Source organism: Triturus cristatus, chromosome 2_2, assembly GCF_964204655.1.
Source record: "Triturus cristatus chromosome 2_2, aTriCri1.1, whole genome shotgun sequence".
Lineage (NCBI taxonomy): Eukaryota > Metazoa > Chordata > Amphibia > Caudata > Salamandridae > Triturus > Triturus cristatus.
In genome coordinates, this window is record NC_140582.1 from 803,873,391 (window position 1) to 803,900,700 (window position 27,310).

At 43.8% G+C, this 27,310-nt stretch overlaps 1 protein-coding gene across 1 annotated transcript in view; it reads left to right on the forward strand.

Annotated features, from left to right (window-relative positions):
• The window catches only part of SCFD2 (sec1 family domain containing 2), a 1,689,485-nt gene that overhangs the window by 1,512,599 nt on the left and 149,576 nt on the right, over positions 1-27,310 (forward strand). Inside the window, exon 7 of the mRNA XM_085642103.1 lies at positions 20,061-20,195. Coding sequence (XP_085498229.1) covers positions 20,061-20,195 — 135 coding nt within the window. The remainder of the gene's footprint in view (positions 1-20,060; positions 20,196-27,310) is intronic.

A 27,310-nucleotide genomic window follows, 5' to 3' on the forward strand; every position in this document is an offset into this window, starting at 1 on the left:
TTTGCTGAATGGAAGAAGTCTGTTTCCTTCAGTCAATTCCATGGACATATTGCTTCATTGGAGCGGACATCTTACCACAGCTTTCATGCTACGTAGGCATTTCCCTCTACATTTCTGGATATTTTATGTTTTTTTTCCATGCTGTGACCACTGTCTGGTTGACTTGTAACTGGCCCAGCAAGTTCTCTGGAATACATAGGCCTTTTCCACATATGGTCTTTTGCACCCTCACCAGGGATTTAAATTGGCCTCTTGAAAAGTGGTTTCAGATTTTGGCAGCTCTTCTTTTCAGCAGCCAGGCGACTCCATGCATTCTGTAACAACTGCATTTAAATGCTCAAACCGACATAAAGTTTCTTCTAGAGGGGATCAAACTACATATATATTTTCCTATACTAAGACCAAGACAGTTGACCGAAAATCCTCCAGGCAAAACTTTCGAATATTATCCGTAAACCTTTTGCCGTTTTGTGCTTTCTGATCTCATACGCCGAACAGAGATGCCTGTGTTAAGCGACATAGGGCTTATAATTGCCCAGTGGTAAGAAATATAGTTTTGTCTATTGAGTCATTGTTTGCTGCTGTTCCTCCCCAATTGGATATTTTAAAGAATCCATTTGACTTTTTGAATCTGGTTAGCGGTGTTACCGTAGTGTCATCTGCAGCGATTACCACAATGTCTATTCTCCCTCATTCCCTCTCTTGTCTCCACTAAAGCTTCACTCATGTTAAAATGCTCATGTTTTATGTGAGGTTCTCGTGGCTAAGTCCAAACTATACAGATACCATAAAAACAAATGTAAAATCACTAAAAACATCAGCCACAGAGCAGACTCTGCGGATGCTTCATAGAAGGTTTTTGTTCATACATTCTTATTGATTTTACGACATTGCGTTAATAGAAGACCGATACAGTGCACGTCGGAAAAGGAATCACATTAACAAAGGGAGGATGAACATACAAGATGGAGCTGCATGCGAGGAATGGATGTCAATTAGGGGTCACCAGGGGTCTCTGCTGCAACCCCCTGCCATGCCCCTTGTGACCCCTGACACTGCCTTTGAGACCTCTAGTGTCAGCAGTGGAAAAATTAGTGGCAGAAACAGAAGCAGATCGTCCTTATGGACGTCGGTGGAGGCTTCACTCACCTCGTTTATTGTCAATTGTTTTAGTGAATATTATTTAACCCTGGGCGTAGTTCGCGTAGTAGCGCTACGCGTAGCTACACGAAGTGCACTTCACACTATGCAAGCTACGCGAACTGTGTAGTGCACTGTGCAAAATGCTGTTTGCACTGATTGCACAGTGCTGGATGCTTGTCCACACTGTGCAATCATTGCAAACAGCATCTTGCACAGTGCAAACGGTCTTTTTCTGCCGCTCGAGTAGATTTGTACTCGAGCGGCAGCTTTCTCAACATGGACTGTAAGTTTCTCATCGCGAGCGGTCACGAACATACGCGACCACTCGCAATGAGAAACCTGACCTCCCCGCGTTGAGAATCTCACCGGGAGGTTTATTTTCCACGCTCGCGATTGGCAACTTGATGTTGCTGATCGCGAACGAGGAAAAAGTGTCGCCGTGATGTTATTTTGCTCGCTCGCGGTCGCTAACTTGACATTGAGGGCCGCATGCAAGCAAAAAATGCCCGCTACGCGTTTTTGCACTGTGCTACGTGCAATTTGCGTAGCGTGTAGTTGCGCAAACTACACGAGCATAGCGTAGTCCTACGCCCAGGGTTAATATTATTACATTATTCGCTATTAGTTTGATTAAAAAAATGGAGTACAAATAGCTGGAATCTGACTTTCCCTGACGGCTGAGGTAAGTACAAAATAAATGCTTTTAAATGCATGTATATTGTGTGTGTGTGCTTTCAGTTTTGAGTGTGTTTATGTAAGAGAGTATGTGTATGTGTTAATATGTGTGCATGTGTAGACAGTGTGTGTGTATGTGTGAATGCTTATGTATATATAAGCATATGTATGTGTGAGTGAAAGTGGCTTGTGAAGTCACTTCCGCTACCCCCGGCATTTTGGTCAATTGACGTCCATGATGTGATGTACAAAAATTAATAAGTGAAATAGCTAACAACCAGGTTAAAGAACATGGATCTATAACGTGGGACCACAGACAGCACCATACTGGAAACTACCGTGAGTGGGCCAGAGCCTTACCCTGGTGTTAGTGAATCCTGAGAATCCCATAACAGAAGTGCACCTTTCCAAGCATAAAGAACTAAAACCACACAAACAAAATCATAAAGGAGAATGGAAGATTCAGTGGAAGGGAAGAAGCAGAAGTGGCAGACAGAAAGACAAAGGAGGAGGAGGGGGTATGATGTTAGAGGCTGGGAGTACCGTCAGCTCTCTATATTGTATTGTATTGTAATGGTATTTATATAGGGCTTACTACACCAGACGAGGCATCAAAGCTCTTTTTGGCAAGTATCCCGCTACTCCGGAACCCAAAAGGATTAGTGTTGGATTAGTATAAAGACATATGAGTTAATTTGAGCAGTGAACATGTGAGTCTGTTAGTTTGAATAGGATAATGGAGGTATAGAGGAGGAAAGAGTCTAGAAAGTGTTCTTTGGTGGATCATTGTAGTAAGTTTAAGTTTTGGATGAGTAAAAAGGAGAGGTGGCGGAGGGAAGAGTCTCCAGAAAGGGATTCGGGAGATCATAGTAGTAAAAGACATTTGGGATGAGTCAAGGAGGGGCACATGAGGGAAGAATTTAGAAAGGGTTTTAGAATGAGGTTTGGGGTGTGCCAGGAGGGATAGAGGATCCGGTCACTGACAACCTCCTCACACACCACTAGGTAAATCATAGACACGCTGTCTACAATATGTCACACCCACATCTGCTGCCTAGAAGGTTTAACTGAATATCACAAAGATTCTGTGAGAAAGCCTGATCCTTAGTCACTTCATGTGTGGCTGAGTATGGCAATGCCTGCCGCCCACCTACAAGGACAGTTAATTGAAAATCAAAATTTTAATTTTGTGTTTGCTGCTGAATTCTGACTGCTAAGTCCACTCAAGAATAGATAGTTTTATATTTATTTGAAAGGTATAAAGCCCTATTTGCGATTCGGTAAGCTATTAATGAATCGCTAATTGGGTTTACGAGTCGCTATTAGGAAGGGGCGTGCCAAAGGCGTCCCGTCCTAATAAAGAGTCGCAGGGGCATGTATGAATGTTTTGTGACCGTGATGCGGTCGCAAAACTTCCATACTTTACTAACTCTGTAAATGGAGGTGGTAACCCATTCGCAAAGGGTAGGGGGTCCCCAAGGGGCCCCTTCCCCGGACCTCTGCCTGCTCCTAAAAAATGAAAAGGAAACTTTTCATTTTTCTTTTTTTGAATGCATTCCATTTTCCTTTAAGGAAAAAGGGCTGCATTGCAAAATAAAAAACTCCTTTATTTAAAAAGCAGTCACAGACATGGTGGTCTGCTGACTCCAGTAGGCCAACATCCCTGTGAGTGCCGGCCATTCCCAATGGGTTGCCAATTGCGACCTGCCTCATGAATATTAATGAGGCAGGTCCTTTGCAACCCATTGGGAATTGCAAACAGTGTAAAACACACTGTTGTACTTAGCCGTTTGCAATTCCCTAATAGCGAATCGCAAAAAATCGCAATTAGGAAATCGCAAGTGGAAGTCTATGTACATAATGCCCCAGGTCCAGTAATAGCAATGATCAAATAGTGATGTTTTGTGAATCGCTATTTGGTAATCCCTATTATTAATGTACCTTGTATTCTTTAAATAGCGATTCATACTGGGTCGCAAATAGACCTACCTCATGAATATTAATGAAGTAGCTCACAATTAGTGACCCACTACGAATCGCTGCCATCACAGGGATGGTAGCCTGAGAGTCAGAAAACCACGAGGTCTGTGATTGCTTTAAAATAAACCAATCTTTTGTTTTAAGCGCTGCTCGTTATCCTCAAATTAAAATGGGATGGACCACTGCCTGCTCTTAAATATTTTTTCAACCATTTTCAAAGGGGTCCCCTTTCCATTTGCCAGTGGGTTACCACAAACTTTGAGATGGCAGTAGAGTGCGAATGTTTTGCGACCACATTTTGGTCATACCAATGTGAATCGATATTTGGAAGGGACACCCTAAACACGCTCCTTCCAAACACCAATTCGCAAACCCAAATTGTGATTCGGTAACAGGTTACCGAATCGCAATTTGGGCTTTTTACATTTGGAAATGCCTTTTTGCGTTTGCAAGCGACTCGATGCTGCAAATGCAGCGAGCCATTTGAGACCTCAAAAAGGCTTTGTGCATCTAGCCTCCAGAGTGTAAGGGACATTTCATCCTGTAGGGAGGAATTAAGAAGACTCAGCACATTTCAGATTCAATAAAGGGTGATGGCGCTAACTGTCAGCAAGTTAGCAGTTGCTCTCTCATTGCAATCTGGTGGATGCAGTTCGTTGGATTTTGAATAACTCACAAGTAAAAGAGTGTTTGCCACCACTCTTGGAGCAGGCAGTGCTTGTATTTCTGGACATGTTTTTTCTGGGTTCTTGCCCGGCTTTAGCAGAAAGTAGCTAGTAGGTCTGGGGGTGCCTGAATAGCAGATTGTGGCATTTCAGGTATAGCACTCCTCCACAGCATGCAGGTGCATCTCGTGGCTTGTTAACCAATGACTTCTGGAGGTGCCTAAGAAGCAACGGGAAGTGAACACACACTGTCAGCAAGGTAGCTCCAATTCCCCCATTGCATTCTAGTAGATGCAGTTCATAGTGTTTTTGAATTAGTCACAAGTAGAAGAGTATTTGCTAACAGTGTTAGCGCAGCCATTGCTTGTAATGCTGGACGTGTTTCTGAGTTCTTGCCCGTCTTCAGTCGAAAAGAGGAAGTAAATTTGAGGGTACTGGAAATGCCACTTGTAGTATACTAGGTGAAAGACTGCTCCAAAGCATTCAGGTGCCTCTCGGGGCTTATAAGCCAATGACTCCCAGAGGAGCCTAACAAGAAAGGGGCGAGGGAGCACACTGCTTGCAAGCCAGTTCCAGTTTTCCTACTGCATTCTGGTAGTTGCAGTTCATATTGGTTTTGAAATGCTCACAAGTAAAAGGTGTTTCTGCTGCAAGTGCTGGTGCAGCCAGTTCTTGAATTTCTGACAGAAATGTAGGATTTGTTTACAAGAATTGATTGCCATAATTTTGTCAGTGGACTTCATCTAATATTTCTGGTAGGGCAGTGATTCGTCTACACTATGTCCTAGCTTCTCTGCAGCCCTAGGTTCGAGGAGGATATATCAGTGGGCTACTGCTGCTGTGGCTCAGCAAACAAAATTATATACCCACAACATAAGATTGAACTAGAATCCTATCCCATTGGGAAGGAGTGCTACTGGATGAAACAGAAGGTTACTAGACAGTGTCAAGTATAACTGGGAAGCAGGATGATACCTTTTAATTGACACTAAATGGTAACCTTAAACTTGGGGACAGGTTTGGCTGATGGTGTGAGCCATCATATCCATTAATGGCTCCCGGTACCGTACCATAAACCCTGTCTTCAGCATAAGACTTTGCGGGCTATCAACCTCCCGTACTGGCATGACCAGAGCACCAAGAGTTTAGCTTTATCTCTGCAAAGTCTGGAAAAAGAAACATGTTTCTGCTCTAGAACGAGCTGCTGCCCCCACTTCAAGCTGCCTCTCAGTGTAGTGCACGATGACCGCCATGCCTCTGTGGTAAGTGCCAGTAATGTGCATCGGGGAGCTATTACCAGTTAGTGCTGGATTGATCGCCTGCACTGCTATCTGTACTTGTCCTTACTTTTGCTGAAATGGCTCTGTTGAGGACGTCTACCTGGTGATGTGACCTCCAAGATGAGGTACTAAAGAAGCACATGTGAGCTTCTGGGCACCGCTCTGCTCTTCAACAGATCTCTACTTTTCTTCACTGGAGATTTGGCAGTGGGCAAGGGTAGTAGTGACCTCCACTTGCCACGAGTGATACTGCCAGGGCCACAGCTTAGAGGAGGCTCTGATAACCTGCCTTTGCTTGCTGTTGTGGCAGATGCAAAAAACCAAGGTAGTTAAACTACATTCCCACAGTGCTATTGTCGTTCCTTTTCTTCAACTACTGACGTGATCCAATTGGCTTTATACAAACCAGGGACAGGCCCAGGGATATTTACATTTTCTGCTGTCACTCTTCTCTCACTTAGATCCCTGAAAGACTCTTTAGGTGCTTGGAGACTGACCATGTGATTGATTGCCAGAAGAAGTTCTATATATGTCCCCGAAGAAGGAAACAAGTGCTTGATCAAAACACATCATGGCAGATAGTTTTGTGAAGTTCACCGCAAGGAATTTCAAAGCCTTTGTGCTTGCCACTAAGGAATGGTCCTGTTCAGTTGGCGAGCCACTTGATGACATAATACACCTAATCTCTGAGAGTAACAAAATGCAGAATAATAAAATGGGTGCATTGAATAATAACATCAGCATAGAAAATGAATAAAGTGAGAGAGAGCATTTTGGAACCGAAATGTAGGAAGATGGGGCTGGACGACAAGGCAACGAAAAAAAGCCTTGCACTGATCAAGATTGTGGGTGTGTTCGCACATCACGGGAACAAGCTATTGGACATGGAGGTCTGACTGAGGACGAGCTGGGCCTACCAAAGAATACTGAGAGATCAAACGTGGAGCCCTACAATGAGGGCTTCATTCGCCAGATGTTTCTGGAGAGATCAGAGCAGAAATATCTAGTGGTTAATATTGCCCATCAATCCACTGATCAGTAACTCTCACAGGGCTCTAATCCTAGACCAGTCTGACAAGGATACTTCGAAACCATAACAAGACAAAACTGTTCTTTATGGATTTCAGACTCGAAGAATAGGCAACCTTTCATTGTCCCTTGATGTAAGGTAGTTGGCTGATTGGGCGCTCCTTCATGTTAACTGCTGGCACCTTTGATTACCCAGTGACCGGGAGCTACATGTATTTCATGTGTAGGAAATCCACCTTTTTGTATGGTCACCCTGGATTTTCCACCTTTTTGTGGGCCCTATTTTACTGGTACTAGGCCCTTCGCACTGTGACTCCTCTACTCAGTGCTATAGTGCATATGTTCTGCACCGAACATGGTACTGTTAAAATTGGTTTCAACAAATTGGATTAGTTAATTTTCCCAAAAAGCCATGGTAGGTGGCGCAAAAAATGCACCAACGGCATGAAATAAAATGTCATATGTAGCCTGCAATTTGTACCAACCCCACCCAGATATAAGGCTAAAATATATGGGTGCTCTGGCTTGCTTGCAGTTTACAAGCGATGCAGTGATACATAGCAGTGAAAAGTGCCTTTGCCATGTAAGATAACCTAATCTTATTTATTAATACATCTCCCCTAAAGTTTGCCTGGTAAGGCCGTAGGGCTGGGTGCTTAAAGTTTTACAAAAAGAGGCAAACTGCATATTGGGAATAGTGTGCCCTCAGTGATTAAATACCCCACCCCCCCAAAAAATGTGCTTTGTAGGTTAGGCTTGGTTTTCAACAAACAGGCCGTAGCACTATTTAAATGTTTATTTCACATCTTCGTCTAGGAAATTGCTAGAAAAATGATTTACCGTTATTTTCTACTTAGTTTAAAAAATCAAATCTAATTTAAAAGTGAAACTAGGTTTCAAACCTTGGTACAGAACCAGTTTGTTACAAAACCCACTCTCGAGGCTCAGTGCACAATCCTAACAGTGAATGACCTACCTCCCAGAGAATAACGGCTTGGTCTTTGGGCCCAGGGGAACTGGGGCATATTTAACAACTGGCCTCTTAATAAGGATGAGCCACTCGGGAGTGGGTTGCAGAAGAAAAGTACAGCTTTCACACAGCCCCTGTAACTTGGGGATGCCAAATGGGACTGGCATGATCTGTTCCCATTCATTCCCAAAGCCCCCCTAGAAACTTCTGGTTCCAACCCCAGCAGAAGTGAGAATGTATTTTCCCCTGGCAGAGGGGAAAGAACCTAACCCAAGAGAATAGCTGAGGGAGAGCCAGAGCCCTTACAGATGGAAAAAAGGGTTAGTCGTTTTTGATGTAGGTTATCTTGGAATTTCTACATTAAATCAAAGAGGCAGTGCTGAAAAAGAGGTGGATAAAGAGCAAGAAAGTAGATGGGGCTGGGTGTAGGAATTTCTCCGATCACTTGCTAGTGCACAGGATAAGACTGGCACCTGTACCCCACCTTCTGAGGACACTCCTGGTAGTGGGCAGAAAATATAGAAAAATAGAAGTCTCTGACGGACGTAAAAGACCCTTGGACTACTGATTCCTGTTGGTACCCAGGGACTTGAACTGCTCTCTAATTATTATGTGTTTGGCCTCGGGATTGCCTCATCCAGGGTCACAAAAAGCAGAATGATATCCTCATTCCAAAAAGTCAGGACTAGACCCTGCAGGAACCCTGGCTAGAGAGAGAGAGAGAGAAAGGCCTGGTATCTAGACACTTGCTCTGATGACTCAAGGGGCTGCAGGAGTGACTGGAAAGAACTTTCTCAACATTTGAAGAAAAGTGCAACTAAGTAATTTTTTCCACCTCTGGAGAAACGGGATGAGATGCTGAGACTTTCCTGAAGAGGATGCACCCTAAGTGGGCAAGAAAACCAGGTTTGACCAACTCTGAATGTTTGCCGTGCTGGAAATGGGTTAGGTTGGACTTTCCAGTAAAGGTAGCCAGTCATGTGACACCCTCCCTGGCCACAGCTTTTAGGCTTGTCCTGCTGGTGTATTTTTAGAATCAAAAAAATTACCAGGCGTGAAGGTAAAACCTTGGGTTGGAATAAGCGGGTAAATCTGTCCTAGTAGCAGAGTGGCCTTCCTGGTTACAGTTGGTACCACAACCAACAGCTTCAGCTGGAGCTTCATTATGATTAAGCTGACTTCACTGTCTTCAGTGTTGAAACTTGCACAGCGGAAAGACTTTGAGCTCCTACGCCCCAGGGTAACAACTTTGACCGTGGAGATCTACTTGATGTATTTGAACCCCACTCGACACCCTTAAATCATGCCTAGGTCCGGTTCAACTGAAAACTCATATCCTTCATTGGAGTTTTACTTTTCTAGACACCTTTTGCCTAAAAATGTAAACATTATTCCTTTGGTTTCCCTGATACAATTTGAATTGTTTTTGGTGTCTTTTTCCTCATTAACATTGTCTCTATCTCTCTAAATTGGTTTTGGGCATTTTATTATGTTATTTTCTTGTCTCTAAAATTGTTGCTGCTGCTTGAACTTAAAATGCAGTCCTCTGGTAAATTGCCTGATGCATGTGCCATAGCTACCAGGGCTGAGCAGAGGTTCTCTAAGAACCATGTTTTCTTCTAACTTGGTTTTGTTCATTATGTTGGCGAGGGTGCACGCCCCCGGAAGAAGAAAAAATCCACTTTCTCACAACATGTAAACTAGTTGCTCTTTCTGTATGATTGTGCTGACACTTTCCCCCAAAGTGTGCAACTCCAGTGCTTCTCCATAAGTGGATTACTAGGTGGGTGCTCCACTAGTGAGTCCACACCCATTTTATTTACTTCCCTTATGGTTGCAGACAGATTGTCATTTAGTGGGGTGGGTGGGGTTTAGTGTCCTTGCTGGGGTTGGGATTGATGGGGAGCAATCTGAATCCGCATGGGAAGGAATCAGACTAAACCAGGGCAGTGTGCATTATTGGTTGTCATTGTGCATTCAGTTATTGTTACTTGAATTGCTGGTAGACAGGGCCTGCCCTGTCGTAAGAAGTTATAATTAGCTGGTCCCGGAATTTTTTTTTGTCCCTCAATGTGAGATGGATCAAAAATGAAATTAAGCATCAACAGATTTCGGCACTATTTGAAGAAGTGTCCAGGTTTCCTGTCTGGTACACATTCGCAGATCTTGGCATATTGTTTGCAGGACCTCTCTTCTACTTCTATTATACTTCCTCTGCAAGAGGGGTGTGCACTCTTGCAAAGAAAACGCTGCCCTTTCATATCCAAATTGATAAAAGTGACAACCAGAGAAGGTGGATCTCACTTAGGCGTACTATCTGTGAGAGGACATGATCGTTGTGAATATTTACAACTCCAATCACACTGTTCTGATTATTTTTCTCCTCCCATGAATCATTGATTATGATGTCAATGACACGGATCTGTTGTGAATGGATGATATCTTTTGTATATGTACTCCCCCACTGAGAGGTCTTCCAGTGCTTCACGACTATTACTGAGGAGGATGTTGGTGCTTTAGTCTATATGTTGTGATTTTAACCCTGTGAATAGCTGGCAGTATGCTGATGCTGGTTTGATGGCTTTTTCATTGTATTCCCCAGTTCATAAGATAACATTTATAGAGCGCACTCAACCCGAAGGTGTCAAGGCGCTAAGCAGACACAGTAGGAAAGAGGGAGCGCAGCCTCCATTTAAGAAGGAAATAACCACGTTTTCAGGAGTTTCCTGAAAATAGGAAGGGAGCTAGCGTTGACAATAGCAGGGGTGAGAGAATTCCAAAGCTTGGCAACAGCCACTGGGAAAGCGTGGCTGCCCCACCTGGATTTACAAAATCTGGGCACCACAAGTTTAGACTGTGTGGTTGATCTCAAGGTCCTCCCTGGGGTACATCCGTGGAACAGAGATTTGAGTTGGGTTGGACCCTTGCAATGTACTGCCTTGTACACTGTAGTGAGGGCCTTGAACGAGATGCGTTCCTTAACAGGGAGCCAGTGTAATGACTGGATCCCTTCTCTAGGATTGATGTTTAGGGATATTTAAGATCAATCTTGCTGCAGCATTCTGAACCATCTGGAGTCTGTTCAGAGATGCAGCGGTGAAATTGAGATAGAGAGCATTGCAATAATCCTGCCGAGAAGTAATCAAGGCGATGATAGAGGACCGATGCAGTTCTGGAGGAATGAGTGGAAGGGCCTTTCTGAGGGTTTTTAAGATATAAAAGCATGTGCTAACTGTACGATTGACCTGGGCATCAAATGACAGACCCTCATCAAAAATTACCCCAAGGTTTGTAGCCATTTTTACAGGGACATTCTGTACGCAACCATGCCTTAGACCAGATGGACTTCTGAAGTCCAAAAATTAGTACCTCAGTCTTGTCCTTGTTAATCTTTAAAGAATTGCTCTTCAGCCAGCCAATAATGTTACACGTATTAAACTTTTCTGCGACTATCTGCAGGTTGTTGGTGACAGAGATAATGATTTGGGTGTCATCTGCGTAGGAGAGCACCTGAAATCCATAAGATCTTACCAGTTCAGCTAGAGGGGTAACATACAGATTAAGAAGGGTAGAGCTGAGCGAAGAGCCCGGAGGTACCCCACATGGGAGAGCGAAGGCTGTAGTTTTAAATCCGCCACAGCTAACTGTGTACCTTCTGTCTGTAAGAGAGGACTGGAGAAGCTGCAGAGCTTTTCCCGTGACACCCACTTCCCGCAGGCGTTTGATCATTCGCTCACGAGAGAATGCTGCCGATAAATCAAGCAGAATCAACACCGCCGAACCCCCATGATCTACCTGCATCCGAATATGGTCAGAGGCCGTGATGAGAGCAGATTCCATGCTGTGACCAGCACGGAATCCATTCTGGGAGCAGTCCAGAATTTCCTGTGTATCCAAATACTTCATTAACTCAGTATTAAAGGATTTGTCCTGAATTTTAGTTAGAGCAGGAAGGAGGGAAATAGGGCGGATTTCTTTAGTTCCAGAGGGTCAGCATTGGGTTTCTTAAGGAGCGGAAGGACAGTTGGTTCCTTCCAGATAGCTGGATAACAGCCGGACGTAAGTATTTCATTGTATACCTTATGCAGGAAGTTGGCTGCTAAATCAGGTGCCATTTTAAGAATCGTGGGTGTGCAGGGGTCAGAGGGCGCTCCGGATTTAAGGCGGAGTAAGAGATCTTTAATAAGTTGACTTGAGATAGGGGTGAAGGAAGACAGAACATTCTTCCTGGTGATCTAAGAGTGCTCCACCATACTCAGTTTAGCCTCAGCAATCATGACTTCCTCACTCGCGGGCACATTGTCAGCAGGAGGAGCAAACTCCTGATGAATCTGCAGAACTTTCTCTTGGAAATAGGTTGCTATCTTATCACAGAAATCTTGGGAGGGGGTCATGGGCAGTTGCTGGGGAGGTTCAGAGATTTCCTTTATTACTTTAAACAGCATACTGGATGAATTATCGGCTGTCCTAATCTTTCCAGTGAGATAACAGGATTTAGCCTGGCAGATAGCATTCTTGTAATTCCGTAGCATAGAGCACTGCTTGTTTTTCTCCTGAGGGCAGGGATTAAGATGCCATTTGCGCTCTTGTCTGCGGCATTCACGTCTCAGAGCCATAAGTTCCTCCGAGAACCATAAGGCGGAGGGTTTACTCCTTTTGATAATGCAATTCTTAAGAGGGGCAACTATGTCTAGAGCCCTACTTAACCAATCCCGGAAACCCGCTGCTGTATAAGGGAGGATATTTTGTCTCTTGTCCGATGTTGTGGCTAAGGCAGCCTCCCAGCTGACATCAAGGATCTTATTCAGTTTCCTGCAGGAATGGTATCTAAAGGGGAGATCCTCGCTCTTTTTGTGGACTACCGGGGGGAGATTATAAATTCGACCAGATAGTGATCCTCCCAACTAAAGGGGTAGATAGTCTCAATCACCAGGTTATTGTGATTGTTAAAGATGCAATCGAGATTATGACCAGCAGTGTGAGTGGGGGAGTGAACCTGCTGCTCAAACCCCATGGAAGCTCAACAAGATGAGTTGTATCTTTATCTTGGTGATTTTCAAGGTGAAAATTGAAATCGCCTAGGACAGTATAGTGGGTAATGATGGCGAACTGCCCAAAGATTTTACACCATGTCTCCACAAATTTAGCTCGCGGGCCCGGCGGGCGATAGAGCAAAATTACAGAGAAGCAAAAGTTCTTGGATAGTTTGAACCTAAAGGAGGCCACTTCTAAAGTGGCGCCCGGGGCAGTTGTCACAGCAGAGAGTGTACAGCTAAAGGAGTCCCTGGCCACCAGGGCTAGGCCACCTCCTCTTCTATCTGGGCGGTCCAGTCTAAGTATGGTATAGCCCGGAGGGACTGCGTCTACCAGATCAGGACCCGATTGGTCTCTAGCCCATGTCTCAGTAATGAATAGGCAGTCAAGATTACTAGATTGGATGGTCAAGGCTACTTCGGTTTTGTGCTTAATCATAGAGTGAGCATTTAGCAGAGCACCTCGAAGAAGATGATGCCTGCTCTCTGCTGATATCCTGGTCTCCATCTAATGTTTCGCCCCCTGTGTTTTTTTTAATGTAATCCAGATGGGAAGCCTTCCTACTGATGGGTTTTGTGTTACAATGGGAACAGGCAACACCACCCCCTAATTGAGATCCCAGTTCTCTTTGCACCTCTCACTATGGATATTGGGGCACAGCTCTAGCAATTGTGGTTTGGAGTAAGTAATGGCTTGTGGGTCCTTAATTTCCGGGGGTGAATGGGCAGCACCAAGATTGATAGGCTGCTGATGAAGGAGAGAGAGGATTTTACACATGCACTATGGACCAAGTGTATTATCCGGTTATTTCCCCTTATATTAATCCTTTGTGATAGAAGGTGGCTGTCACTTTAGATCACCGTAAAGCCTACAAGCACATGCTGTGCCCCATCAAGGGTACTAATATGGAGTCCACAGAGAATTTCCCATTGATACAGGAGGCATTCCTATTATATATGCATGGTATCTATATGTCAAATGAGGTGGGTGTCAAGCACACTTCAAGGATATTCCTAGACTGCCGGAACATAGTTAATTGGTTAGTAGCTTCAATGCACAGATTGGACTGCTGGCAAGTGGTTCTGGGCTTATTAATGTCAGGCAAAAGTAAATTGGGATTTCTCATCGACTGTGTAAATACAGCTTTTAGAATCGCAGTCTTAAAATGCACATGTATGAGATAAATCAGGTAGAATATAGGTCTGGATAAAAAGTAAAAGAATGTGACCCTTTCATGCACATAAGTTATCTGTTGCATGTGATACTATGCATATCAATAGTGAATTCCTTCATTAATATCTGCACCTCTTTGCAAACAACCCAGTGGATGACACTTACGTTTGGCTTCTTTGTTAGAGAAATGCCTGTTACATGCTCAGGGCCCTCTGGAAACTGAGGATTGCAAGTTTGATATGGCCTGTACTAAGAATTCGGTGGCCTTAAAAGGAATGTTAGAGGGGGCCCAGGCAACTATGGTGTAGGCCTTACGTTCTATTGTGAGTCTGTGATCTCTTGCATACTTCATCTGTTTAAGCTTTATGCTGAGGCACAGTCATGTTGCTCCCTTACCTTTATCTTTTAGGGCCTTCCCAAACCAGTAAAGACCCCAAGCTATGCTCATCATACTGACCTTCTAATTGCTGATCAACGACTTAAAAATGTTGGCTACAGTGATAACTAACAGGTTGATCATGTTGTTTCACAGGTGTTTTGTGTTTGGCAAGGACATCATACAGGCACATAGACAATGAACCAGATTATGGTCCATGAGATTAGAGGTAAACATGAGGCTGCAATAAACTCTTTAGGTGCCAATAAATCCTTTGACTTCCTTAGTTTAGAGTGCCTGCATAGGCTTCTGAAGGCCACGGGTACTGACTCACATATGAGAACCTGAATCAAATCTGTGTATGACTGTCCTATCGCACACATCCATACCAATAATTATTTACCACACACTTCTGTCTGAATAACATTGTGGCTCAGATTGGTATCTCCCTTATATAGGATAGCTGACACCATCTTTACATAAACCAGCTCAGTTTTACTACTACCATTACCTAGATTGAAATTTGACATTAGTTTTTGCTCATAGCATTGGCAGAATAGTTTTAAGTCCAATATGGTTTTATTATTTCTCAAATTATCCCTTTTTCGGTTTCATGGTGAAGTAGATATTTATCACCTGCCTATTGATGTATTATCCCAAACGCAGATGGCGCTTATGGTGCACACCACTATTAGCACAAAGTATATTACTCTTGATGTGACACACATTTGTGCTATTTTGAAAGGTATACTACCGCCATTGATATTTAGAGCTATAGCCAGTAGGTTTCTTGAGTTATTTTATTTCGCCTACTATTTTCAGCCTAATGCTCTGTCCATTCTAAGATGGCTGCCCTCCATGTTAAGTTTATCACTTTGACTTGTGTTCGATATGGCAGTATAGTCCCTAATTTGTTAGCTCAGACACTCGTCCGCCAGACCCCTGAATAATTCATGTGGTTACGACCTACGGCATTTGTACACTGGACTGTTCAGTGGTTTGTTGGTAAGAATTTCATTTGGTTTCACTTGAGAAACGTTTTCTGCCCCAATATTGGCTGATCTCTTTTCTGGATCTAAAATCAGAATCAGATTTAATACTCTTTTGTGAATATTTATACAATTGTTTTCGTATCGTTCACTGGTTTGCTTGGCAAGAATTGACCCAGCTGTTTTGTACCTCAGGTCTCTTAGTTTGATATTTTACATTCGGTTTGTACACTGGAATTAGTTTAACAATAATTCACTTTTTCATGACAAGTCCATTATACTAGTCACCTTTGGTGTTTTGTAGCTAGTAATGCATGCTGTCATACAGATTATGAGTGATTGATCCACCTCTTGTGGTTACTGGTGGCATGCTTCTGTATTGTGTTTATGTTCATTTTGAATTTCTCATACTAGAACTTTATAAATATTTTTGATACTGTTCTTGCATTAGTTGTTGTTACCATGAATGCTATTCTGACACTTAGTCCTGAAGATGGACTCCAGTACTTACCTGAGACAAAGTGACAGAAATGTAATGTCATATCCACTACAACTTTGTCATAACCGACTACAAGCTGGCATTGAACCAGAGGACACTGGTTTCATCCCATGGACTCTAAAAAACTATTGAGTGGTTGCTCTTGCTGATTATGGTCACTAGGCATTTTAATGTGAATTATGTGACTATTGGGTCACCTAGGATGTGCTTTTATTTGACCAAATGAGAGTTCACATATCAATAAACAAAGGATAAACAGTTTAAATACATTTTTGATTTATTTACATAAGTGGTAACAAAGTATGCTGCATATATTACTCTGTGTGGTCCTACACCCTCCACATGCTCCGCAAGATCTTCCGATGGATCCCCATCTCAACCAGGAAGATGGTCTCCCAAGCCCTTGTCTTCAGCCGCCTTGACTATGGCAACGTACTCTACGCAGGAACCACCAAACGGCTCCTAAACCACATCCAGACCATAGCAGCAAGACTCATTCTCAACCTCCCCAGAAGAACCAGCTCATCTCAAAGCTCTCCACTGGCTCCCCGTCCAAGAAAGATACCTCTTCAAACTCCTCACACACACCTAAAAATCCCCCCACAATCGCCTACTGACCTACATCAACCACTGTATGACATTCCGCTGACTAACCAGAGAGCCCCGCTCCTCCTTCCTCCCCCTGTCCCACGTCTTGCGCATCTCTCGGAGCTGTTGCAGAGGGCGTTACTTCCCCTACCATGCCCCCAAGTCCTGGAACGACCTCCCGCTCCACCTACGCACCTCCCCATCACTTGAAGACTTAAGGAAAAAGCTCAAAGATTGTCTCTTCAACCAAAGCTCACAGAAACCCCGCATCTGGAGACCCCCAGAGTGACAAAATGTGCTCTAAAAAAACCTACAGATTGATTGATAGATCATGTTTTTTATGTTATGGATTTTCATTTATTCACAGTGATCGGATTCATTTGATACGAATCACAATGCTAAGGAATCTTTTTTAAAATTACTCCTTGTGTTTTACCCTTCTGGCTGTTGAGCAATACAAGACAGTGTCTCTTTGCTTTAGTGCCTAGGGATTGAATCCTATCATCAGATCTTTTGGAAAACATCACCTCAGTTCTAGTCTTTTCATTGATGATGCGAAAGGTGATTTCTTCACTGAGTTTTGTTCCATCGATCATAAGATTCAGGTGATGTCTGTGTAGTATGGCACTGGTTGTTGGGAAATCTTGTATGTTACCGATTCATTTCCATATATATGCTAATTGTGCCAGATTGTTATTTTTTGGGAGGGAATAACACCAATATTTGTTTCTTGGGTTCCAGGGTGTTTAGTCTTCCTACCTTGTTATCAGGTTCCCTGTTGGTTTTTAATTTTTTTTTAGCTTGTTGTAGATGTTTATGGGCCTCTAATCGTAAGGCTGTAAGTCTGTCTCAGGGTTGGAATACACAGTCCAGTTATGTCTGCTCATCTGATGGTTGGTTTTCTCAGTTCACTAAAGTGCCACCCAAAGAGCAATGCCTATTGGCTGATGCCAGTAGAGGCCTAAAGTGTGCTAGATACAGAAAAAGAGCACATTGTAGTACTTTATACCAGTCCTTTTCTTGGGGTGCTCCAGTCATTCTTAGCATTTGTTTTGCTATTTGGTTATACCATTCAAATAAACAATGTTGTTTCTATCAGTCATGTGCTTTTCTTTTATACCTGTGTAGAATGTGGCACACCTATGGCATCAACTTAGAAAAAACTTGGTTCCTTGATCATACACAATTTCTAAGCATAAGCCACCACAAGAAACACATTGAATTTTGATGTCACAGGTGTGCTAGGTGGTGCACCACTATACTAAGATGTATTAGTGTCCTGACCATGAGAGTTCCTGTGGCCTACTCATATTTGTTACTATTCACTGAAAAGGTGCATGTAATAGCTATTGCTAGCAGTATCTTGTGGCACCCTCAAATGAAGCATTGCAGTTGTTTTTCTTCTATTTTGTAACTGCCTTCTACAGACGTGACACTTGGTAAGTTGTAGAAACTTGTCTGTGCACCACTTAGGAACTTACAGTTGTCTGAATGAGTTCCCAAGTTTACTTAGGATAATTTGGGAACATATACCATTTATGTCCTGAAAGAAAGGTCAAGAAATCAGGGGGTCCGGTTTATTGCTTGATAGCACTGTCTGTCTGGCATGCTTTAGACTCCCATTTCTTGCTTTGGGAAGACCCTTTCAGTGCCTACCAGTCCATGATAACTTTGTGTTTTCCTCCTAGGAATGTCGGAAACCCACTAGAAGAGCCCTGTGCTTTTCTTGTCTTTTTCATTGTTGAACTTTGAAGGGGTCATTTCAGGTGAGAAGAGGTGTATCCCCCAAAAAGGTAACTCTTCCATCCAGGTGTTCCCAGGTTTTACCTCCAAAATCGAATGAAATTATAGTATATCAGTTCCCAAGACCACAGACTCCAGCAATCGGGGTAGTTCACCTACCCAGAGATGGGTCACTACCCCTTCATATCCAGATATATAAACCACATGGGATATTAGCTTCTGTTCCCTTTTATACATTTTACCCTACCCTGTGGTCACCCTCCTGCAAAGTCCACATTGGTCCTTGTGTAGTCTATTCTTGATAGACGGTTTTGTGAAACCTTCTTCCATTGATTCTCCAAATATTTCTCTGCCTGCAGATATGGACTATTTGCCCCCATTCTCCGCAGTCGTAACACTAGGACCTGATGTGGGTTATCCTTCCCTGTCCCATACCTCTTTGAACACCAGGATTGTGACTTGCCTGTTTTGTGTAGTTGTAAAAACACCACTCCCTCGATTCTGATTGTTGGTTGCTCAATGGTCATACATTGAGGTCCTGTCTTTTCCAGCTCCTCTCATTGGCAGTGGTTGCAACACCTCAGCATGCTCTTAGATGCAGCAAATTGATGGCTTCCTCCAGTTAGTGACCATGGTGCCTTCTCGCCGAGTGCTTCATCAGTCCTAGCATAGATTAGATTCCAGGAATTGTTTTAAGATGATCCCATCTTTTTCTTCTATCTCTGTCTGGTGATGCTTTATTTTTCAGAAATGATACTTTGGATTGCTCGATGCACCTATGTACATAGTCTTTTGCTATCCTGAAGAATTTCCATATCAATTTCATTACAGGGTGGAAACAATGAGTATTTATCTGTTGGTATTCCAGATACCAAAAATTAAGAATTGCTAAATTATCTGTTGTTTAACTCCTGAAGGAACATCCTTTTTCAAAGGCAGGAGAGCAGACACAATTCTTCATTCAAAGCATAACCCCTGTATGACAGTCTGGGGACGTATCTGAAGGAGTGCACAGCTGTGTAGGAAAGCATTCCGATACACGGCGAGGGCTTATGTTGAAGACTCCTTTATCAGAAGTCACAGGAAAAAGAGAAATGCAAACATGGGAAAGTATCTGTAGTGATCTGGTCACCCTAATTCAAGTTCACCAAGCAACGTATGAATGGGGAAATGATAGGAGAAAAATATAATAGCAGAAATTCTGTTTTTGTGGGTCTGAAATGTACTTTGCCACCCAGCTGTCATATGTCGTTGGCATTGTGATAAGTGAGACACAACGGTTTTCATCTATAATTTCATGAATGTAATGTAATGCATTCTGCTGTTTTTATGCTTTTCCAGGTTGAGGTTCTACATTTTGACGAAGTTTATAATTGTGTTTTTAAATTTAATATGTATCTCTTAAAAAACTTATATATAACTGTTTTCATTTGGATCTATGTGTGCATTGTTGTTCTTGATTCAACACCCAACTTTTAGAATACATTATAATTTGTATGTTTATATTTGTAGGAGTGGGTACGTATCCTATAACTTATTTATTACACACACACACACACACACTTTCTGTGTTTCATATTATGTATATGCTAGCCTATTGACCTTTTACATTTTTAATTACTGTCTGTTTTTTTTATTACAAAACTGTCAATAAAACGACACTACCCTCCAAGGTTCATGCAATCTGGCTGCAAGAAATTATTCAATCATAGTGAATAAAATATATTCCACATGGCATGTGCCCAAAAATTGACTCACTGTTGATTTACTGTAAATAGGGGATGTAGGAATTATGAAGAGCAGTGCATGACGGTGTCACTAATGCCCATGCAATCTATCTAAGATCTGGTTTTCAAATTGCTTACATGAATGTTATGCCACAGGTGGTGTAATTCTGTGTTCTACTGATTTTACAGGCCGCTTATAAGCCTCTGCTGAAGCAGGTGTTGGAGGATATATTCCACGCAGATCGACCTGACAGCCTGGATATTGAGCACATGTCTTCAGGCCTCACTGACCTTCTTAAGACCGGGTTCAGTATGTTCATGAAGGTAAATAGCTAACTGGTTTTTGGTGCAAGGTAGTAATCGGAATTACTCTGCAAGGTGCCGTATTCAAAGAAATGATCTGGTCCCCAGGTAGTTATAATAGCGAAATGACTTGAAACAGTTTGGAAGGAAAAAAAAGTTACAGTAATTCTTTTATACTGGCGAACGATTTGTCTGGGTTTATAATATGGAAAAAAGTATTCTATTTCTCAGATGTATTCTTCGATATTCATCGTTTCTAATAGGGCACTTCTGTTTTTTGCATTTGAATGGTACAGTGCGCGCTTGGGTATCCATCAGTTTAAATCGTGGGATTCTGTCTACTTAACCAGATGTTGTATAAGGAATATTGGTGCCGTAGGCAAAAATGCACTATTGCTTGTGAGACCCCTTCACCTTACGAAACGACCCTATTTGCAGCTCTCAGCTGCAATATATTGATGTTATTGAGCTTTCTGGTGGCGATTTAAACCGCTAGCTGCCTTACCTCACCATATGGATATGCCACCCTTGGACATTACACTAAGGGCCCAATATGGCGGTCCAGCTACCACCGCACCGGTGGTCAGACCACCCCATTATGACTTGGCTGTCGGACTACCATGGGGTAGATGCCGCCAGGGAACCGAGTTCCCTGGAGGTGACGCGGCGGGCAGAGGCCGCAATAAGTTTGGCAGGACCACCGTTGTCCTGTCAAGCATATTACGAGTTTCCTCTCTGCATGGTTTTCATGGGGGTTTTACAGGGCCCCCGGGTGCCTCACACCCAGAGCAGAGGACAGTAGTCCACTGTCGGTGAAATGAGGGCACGCTTAGTGCGAACCTCCAGGTCACAGGACAAGTCCAGGACATCTCTCCTGTCCTCTGCTCATGCTCTAGATTAGTGTGATACTAGGGCCAAAATCAAAAACTAGGATATAAGATACTTGCAGATACTACCAGATACTTGCACCCAGAACAGAGAAAAACAGTTGTACACCATGCAGGAGACATTCTCGTCCCAACAATGAGTAAGTAGCAACTCCGCACACAGGGGGGCACAGCATGGTGTGCATGAACAACACGGTTTTTATGGACACAGGGGGGCACATCTTTTGCCCCCTGTGTCCATGCACACCATTTTCTGCACGGCATGGACGTTAGTCCATGCAGTGCAGGATCCTTGTGTGGCATTCCCACTGCGGTGCCTTTAAAGGCACTGCTGCCTTTGTAGGAGGAACCGCAGCAGGAACTGCCACACCGCCCGCCAGACCACTTTTAATTTGCAATCTGATAGGCAGGTGGCGACTCTTGGCAGTGCGGGGGCACAGTGGTGGCGTGCCGCCTGCCCCCTCACCACCAAAAGTTGTAATCGGGCCCTAAGTCAGGTAAAGTATGCGATTTCAGGATGGCTCTAGTACATGTGAAGAAAGTGATCTGATGCAGCCCGGGATCAGAGTATGAACTGGTCCTGGGTGTGTGTCTGGGTTCTAGGATCAGGACCTGAAAGTATGGTGTGCCTAGACAGTGCTTAATTTGTATAAGAATAAGTGTTAGGAACCAAAGTTTTGCTCAGAAGCCTACTACTGGCAATCAGAACATGAGCAAACCTTTTCCTGTGCGAGTCCAGGACGACGGCAATAGGTTACAATGGGGCCCAATCGACCAGGACACGGCGGGGGACGCAGATTATATTTCATTGGTACCCATAATAAAGCGGCAAATAAAGAAAGGAAGAAGGGAAGGCGCGCCGGGTCCAAACGGGATCCCGCCTGTCCTCTTTAAACAAGATATGGATTACTGGGCAGCGGCACTCGAACCTCTCTTTCGGGAGATTAGACACACAAACATCTTGCCAGATACTTGGAAGGGCTCCATTATTGCCCCTATATATAAAGCAGGGGATCGGGGCCTTCCTCAAAATTATCGGTTAGTTGCTCTAATCGATAACGATGCGAAGTATTTTGCAGGTCTAATTTTGGAAGAACTAAAAGATTGGGCCATGAGGAAATCTCTCATACCTGTCAATCAAACAGGCTTTGTTAAAACAGTGGGGACTACAACAAACATACTGACGATGGGTATGCTTATTGACAAGGCAGGGATAAAAAAATTGCCTTTGCACCTCTGCTATATTGATTACAAAGCAGCATTCGATAACATCAATCGCAACCTACTATGGACAAAACTCAATGATTGGGGTATCCCAAAAGGTTTGTTGGAGCTGTTAATTAATTTACATACAGACACTTGGATTCAGATCAAGGTGGGGGACGGCTCAATATTGTCAAGGCGGATACAAACCAATAACGGCCTCAAGCAGGGCTGCGTGCTGGCCCCCACATTGTTCAACCTGTTCCTGGGGGACTTGGTGCCCCTATTAAATAACTGCAATTCACACTCGCCAAAATTAGGAGGCCTCAATTTACCATGCCTCTTATATGCAGACGACCTGGTGTTAATAAGCCATACAAGAGTTGGGCTTCAAAATCTTCTGAACTCGACCCAGAGATATTCTGAGTTAAATGATTTAACAGTGAACCTCGAGAAAACGCAAACAATGACAATCAGCAACAACAAAAAGAAGAAAGTTTTCTCGTGGTTCTGGAAAAACACCCGAATCAAAGACACCTCGTCGTACAAATATCTAGGCGTGAAGATTGACAGCGGTGGCCAATTTAGCGAACAAAGGGCTAGCATAAGAGGCAAAGGCACCGTTCTGGCAATTGCCTTAAAAACACTAAATAACAACCTCTCCGGCCCTTCTCTGACCCCCTTACTACATGTTATACGTGCCAAACTGTTACCAACACTAACATATGGGAGCGAGGCCCACCGAGGCAGAGATGCCGTTATACTTGATAGCACAATCGTGTCGGCATATAGAATCATCTTCAGCCTCCCAAAGCGATCCTCCCCAGCACAGATCAGACTGGAGTTTGGAATTCGGTCACAGTTATTGGCACGACAGGGGGCATATATCTGCTCTTGGGATAAAGTAAGAAAAACGACCGAAGGGACGCTGAACGAATATCTATGGAAAGAGCTAGAGCAGACCCAAAACTCACCTGCTGCAAAATACCTGGAAAAAAGCATAAAGAACACCGGGCTGGCAGAGCTTTGGGCGTCCCCTGTAGATCATAAAACACTCAATAAATTGGTGAAAAAATTGATCAAGCTACAGTCATGGGTTCAGGATAAAGCCATCCTATCAAAAAGATCTCATGCTTGGAAGGTATTAAATACATACCTGACACAAGCCTCCCAGCCTTACCTTGCCCTAGGTTACACAAAAAAAATCAAACTGTGCTTTTTAAGATATAGATTGGGCTTGCTACCATGCATCCTGCATCTTCCTCACTGGCTGAGATCGAAAGCAGGTACATTATGCAGGTTATGCGGCAAAGGGACAGAAGATATGTTGCACTTGCTATGCTCGTGTGAGGAACTGCACGAAGAAAGGAAGTTCCTGCTGAAACGCTATTTCATTCTACAGGGGGTACTCACACGAAGGAATGCAGTGCTAACCTGCTTCTCAGCACAGGACCCTCAGCTGAGCTGTAGATTTGTGAAATTTTTAAAAGTAGTAGAAAAAAAACTACCAAAAATTGACTCATGATTAACTCAGCAAATAGGACATTTGATTTAACTTACACAGATGAACTATCTATGCTGTAGATTTTAATGAATTTTATTACGTGTTATTGTATCGCATTGGTTTTAATTAACTGTGCAATAAATTATAAACTGAACCGTACTACTGGCACTATTGAATGTCGGTGTGCCAAATACCATGGCTCCGTAGTCCTGATTTCACCTCATGCCTCTTTAATCCACTGCCAGACACTTCTTGCACCTTTATCTCACTCTTGCAGGTTCATTCATGCATTCTCCTTTTGTCACGGTTCTTCTGTCTTTCTAGTCCTCCTTCAATCCCGCTGTTTGTTTTTCACTCTCTTGTTCTGGGTCAAAGTATGATGTCGAAAAATAAGAGCTGCTCCCCAAAACTTTTGTGCTGATGGGCCCCTCCTGCGGCCACTGGCTCACATTAAGCACTGATGTACCAAAATTTATTTGTGGAGTTTTGCGGTATTGGTTGGCCATCCAGATCCACTGTATGACCAAGTGAACCCAGTAGATGAGTCTGTGAATGACCTTTGCAGTCTTTGTTGTGTGTGTGTTCTTTATGCTCAAAAAACAATAATCCAGTGATATAAAACCCTATGTTGCACAGGACATGTGAAATATAGGAAATATTTCATGGTCTGTGAACTATGACAAGGTTATGTAAACTATGCATCAAGATTATGTGGCAAAAAGCCGAATTAGGCAGCACACCTTCTTTATTTTCATCCATTTGTTTTTTGCCAAATATGCAGTTTATGTGGCAAATGGTGCAGGTCCTTAATTATGTGATAAAGGCTGCAGCCACAGAGTTGCCTAAATGAACAGGACATCACCACTGTCCGACGTTTATCAATAATTGGAATTAATATGTTTAGGTTTACATTTCCTGACTAAAATCTAAAATGAAACATTGTCATTCTAATCACTGCTCATCGTTAGCTGCACTTTGAAGAAAACAGCTTTTTCAAACTAACATCCCAAAATAAGCGTGTAGTACAAAAAATGGGTAACTTGTAAAATGGTCCTGAATTGCCACTTTGGCAGTTCTTGTGACATTTACAAATTTACAAATTTTCGGCCTGGTGGTTTATTATATCACCTGAATCCCTTGATGTCAATATTGGACCATATTACATGATTATCATTTATGCATCATCTAAATTTTATGTATTGCCTCACATATTACATGTTGCAATTGCCTTACATGGGCAAGCAACTCTCATAATAGTCAGGAGGTCTGTTCAATGGAAGTATACCTCACTGCACATATTTATCCCTTGGCATCCTGTGTTGCTGGGATTCTGCTAAGGAACAGAACTATAACACCTCAGTATCTATGAGCCCGAGTCCGACTGGCTATAGTGCCTCACTTGCCCACCTAACCTTTCCAGAGAAACAAGTGAATTGGAACCTGTGAGAAGTTTGCCTGGCATATGCTGGACACTAGTTATAGTGGCCACCTTGCACCAGTCCAATTCGACTCTTATGGTAGATAGGTTTAAGACAACCTTTTTAAGAAAGCTATCCTAGTGGTAGCTGTGGAGAACAGCTTTCAGGCTAAGTCTCAGAGGAATGTAAAGCAGCTTTTTTTACCTTATAATCTCTTGAATTACTAAATGAAAGGACACCACACAGGTATGAATATCAAATATATATGTATTTATTTCTAGACACACTCTACTAATCTCTTTATGAGATTAGAAGCCAGGAACAAATTCAAATATCAACGTTTCACAATAAGTTAAGCAAAAATATGGCTGGGGACATAGGGGCGTGCCAGACCATATACTAAAAAAGAGGGTTAGGAAAGTCGACTTGCAAAATGACAAGGCCTAGGGCCTGTAGAGTCGCTGGGGCTTCACTAATGCAGTGAAAGCAGGTAAGTAATAGACCCACGGGAGACGCATGCAGTGTGCGAACACAACCGCAGGTTCCCTATTGATTCCAATGGAGCAAGTCGCGTTTTGATTTTTAAAGTTTTAGGGTACTTCGAGGAAGTCTACAAGCAAGCCACTTACAAGGTAAGTAATTCGAGGGCCAACACACACTAGGGCACCGGATTGCACGAGTTACCTCACCCAGGGAAGCCGGGTGCATTGGTGTCTTTTGGTGTCGGGCGCGTCGCTGTTTTCTATGGAGACCAAAGAAGACTTGCTGCTTGCGGCGACTGAAGAAGTGTCCGGTGCAATCCAAGGGTGGATTTGAGATGCAGATGACCTGAAAATCGAAGGGACATTGTTCACAGTCACTTGCCAGTGACCGGGGGCCAGGAAGCTGGTTGCCCACGGAAGTCGGGTGAATTCAGGTGATCAAGGGTGTTTTGACTCTTCGCTCACGAGGTCCAGGAAGGCTCGACGATGACCAGCAGCTGGATTCGGAGTGTCCTACGACGTCTGCAGCTGACTGCGGTGTCGGCAACCGGATTGGAGCCAACAAGCCTTGGCAACAGCAAGTCTCGTGTAGAGTGAAGAAAGTCGATGGTGCAGACCAGCAAGGTCTGAGGGACTCACCCAGCGAGGGTGAGTGAGGGCAGGCCTGGAGCAACCAGGGGAGCCCTTTGAGTCGATAAAGTCTTCGGGGGACCCACAAGCCAGCGGGCAAGGGATCGCGAAGACGCCTCTTGAGGAAATGCTTCACAGGAGCCCACGGTCACTCGGGATGGGGTAGGCCTCTGATTTTCACTGCAAAACCTGCTGGAGGCTTGGGCCACAAATGGTCCAAAGCACAAGTTCGTAGAACGTCGTGAAGGGGTTGCACTCGAAAATAGTGCACGGTACCCGGGTATTGCTGTTCCTCGTCACTCGTGGGGTCCACTCGCCTCAGCTTTGCTAGGGACTCACAATGGCCATCGTGAAGTCAGGACATCCACTTCCGGGGCTGCAGGGACTTCGAACTCCGGCGGGAGCGGGAAAGTTTGCGACCGTTGATTAGAGTTTCTGGTGCCTGCCAAGCAGGGGAGTCACTCCTTGACTCCAAGGGAGATTCTTCTGTCTTCCAAAGGTAGTAGAACGTCGAAGGGCCAGGATTCTTCTTTGTAGAGTGTCGTCCAGGGTTATCTGTTTTGCAATGGCAAAGTTTGCTATCTTATACTGAAGATAGGGGAGGGACTAGCTCTATGACCACTCCTCTGGGAGGGTCAGGGTAAGGGGTGGTTACACCCACTTCCCTTTGTCCAGTTTTGCGCCAGAGCAGGGACAGGTAGCCCCTGAACCGGTTTGAGCTGGCATATGCACAGAGGAGCCTACTGCTCCCCCAGTGCAGGACTTCAAAGCACTCCAGAAGTGCACCCACCCAGCTCCAATACACTAAATCCTGTCTGGAAGGTGGTGACACCTCTCTGTGACAGGATGCCTATTGTTGGGCCTCCTCCACTGCGAGTTTCAGTCAGCAGCAGGAGGGCAGCCCAGTGTCTGTGCTGGTGGCATCCATTTTGTGATGCCAGGGCTCTTTCAGATTTCTACCGTGTTACCACAGTAGGCACATGTTGTCCCCTCTAGAAGGGTGGGATCATGC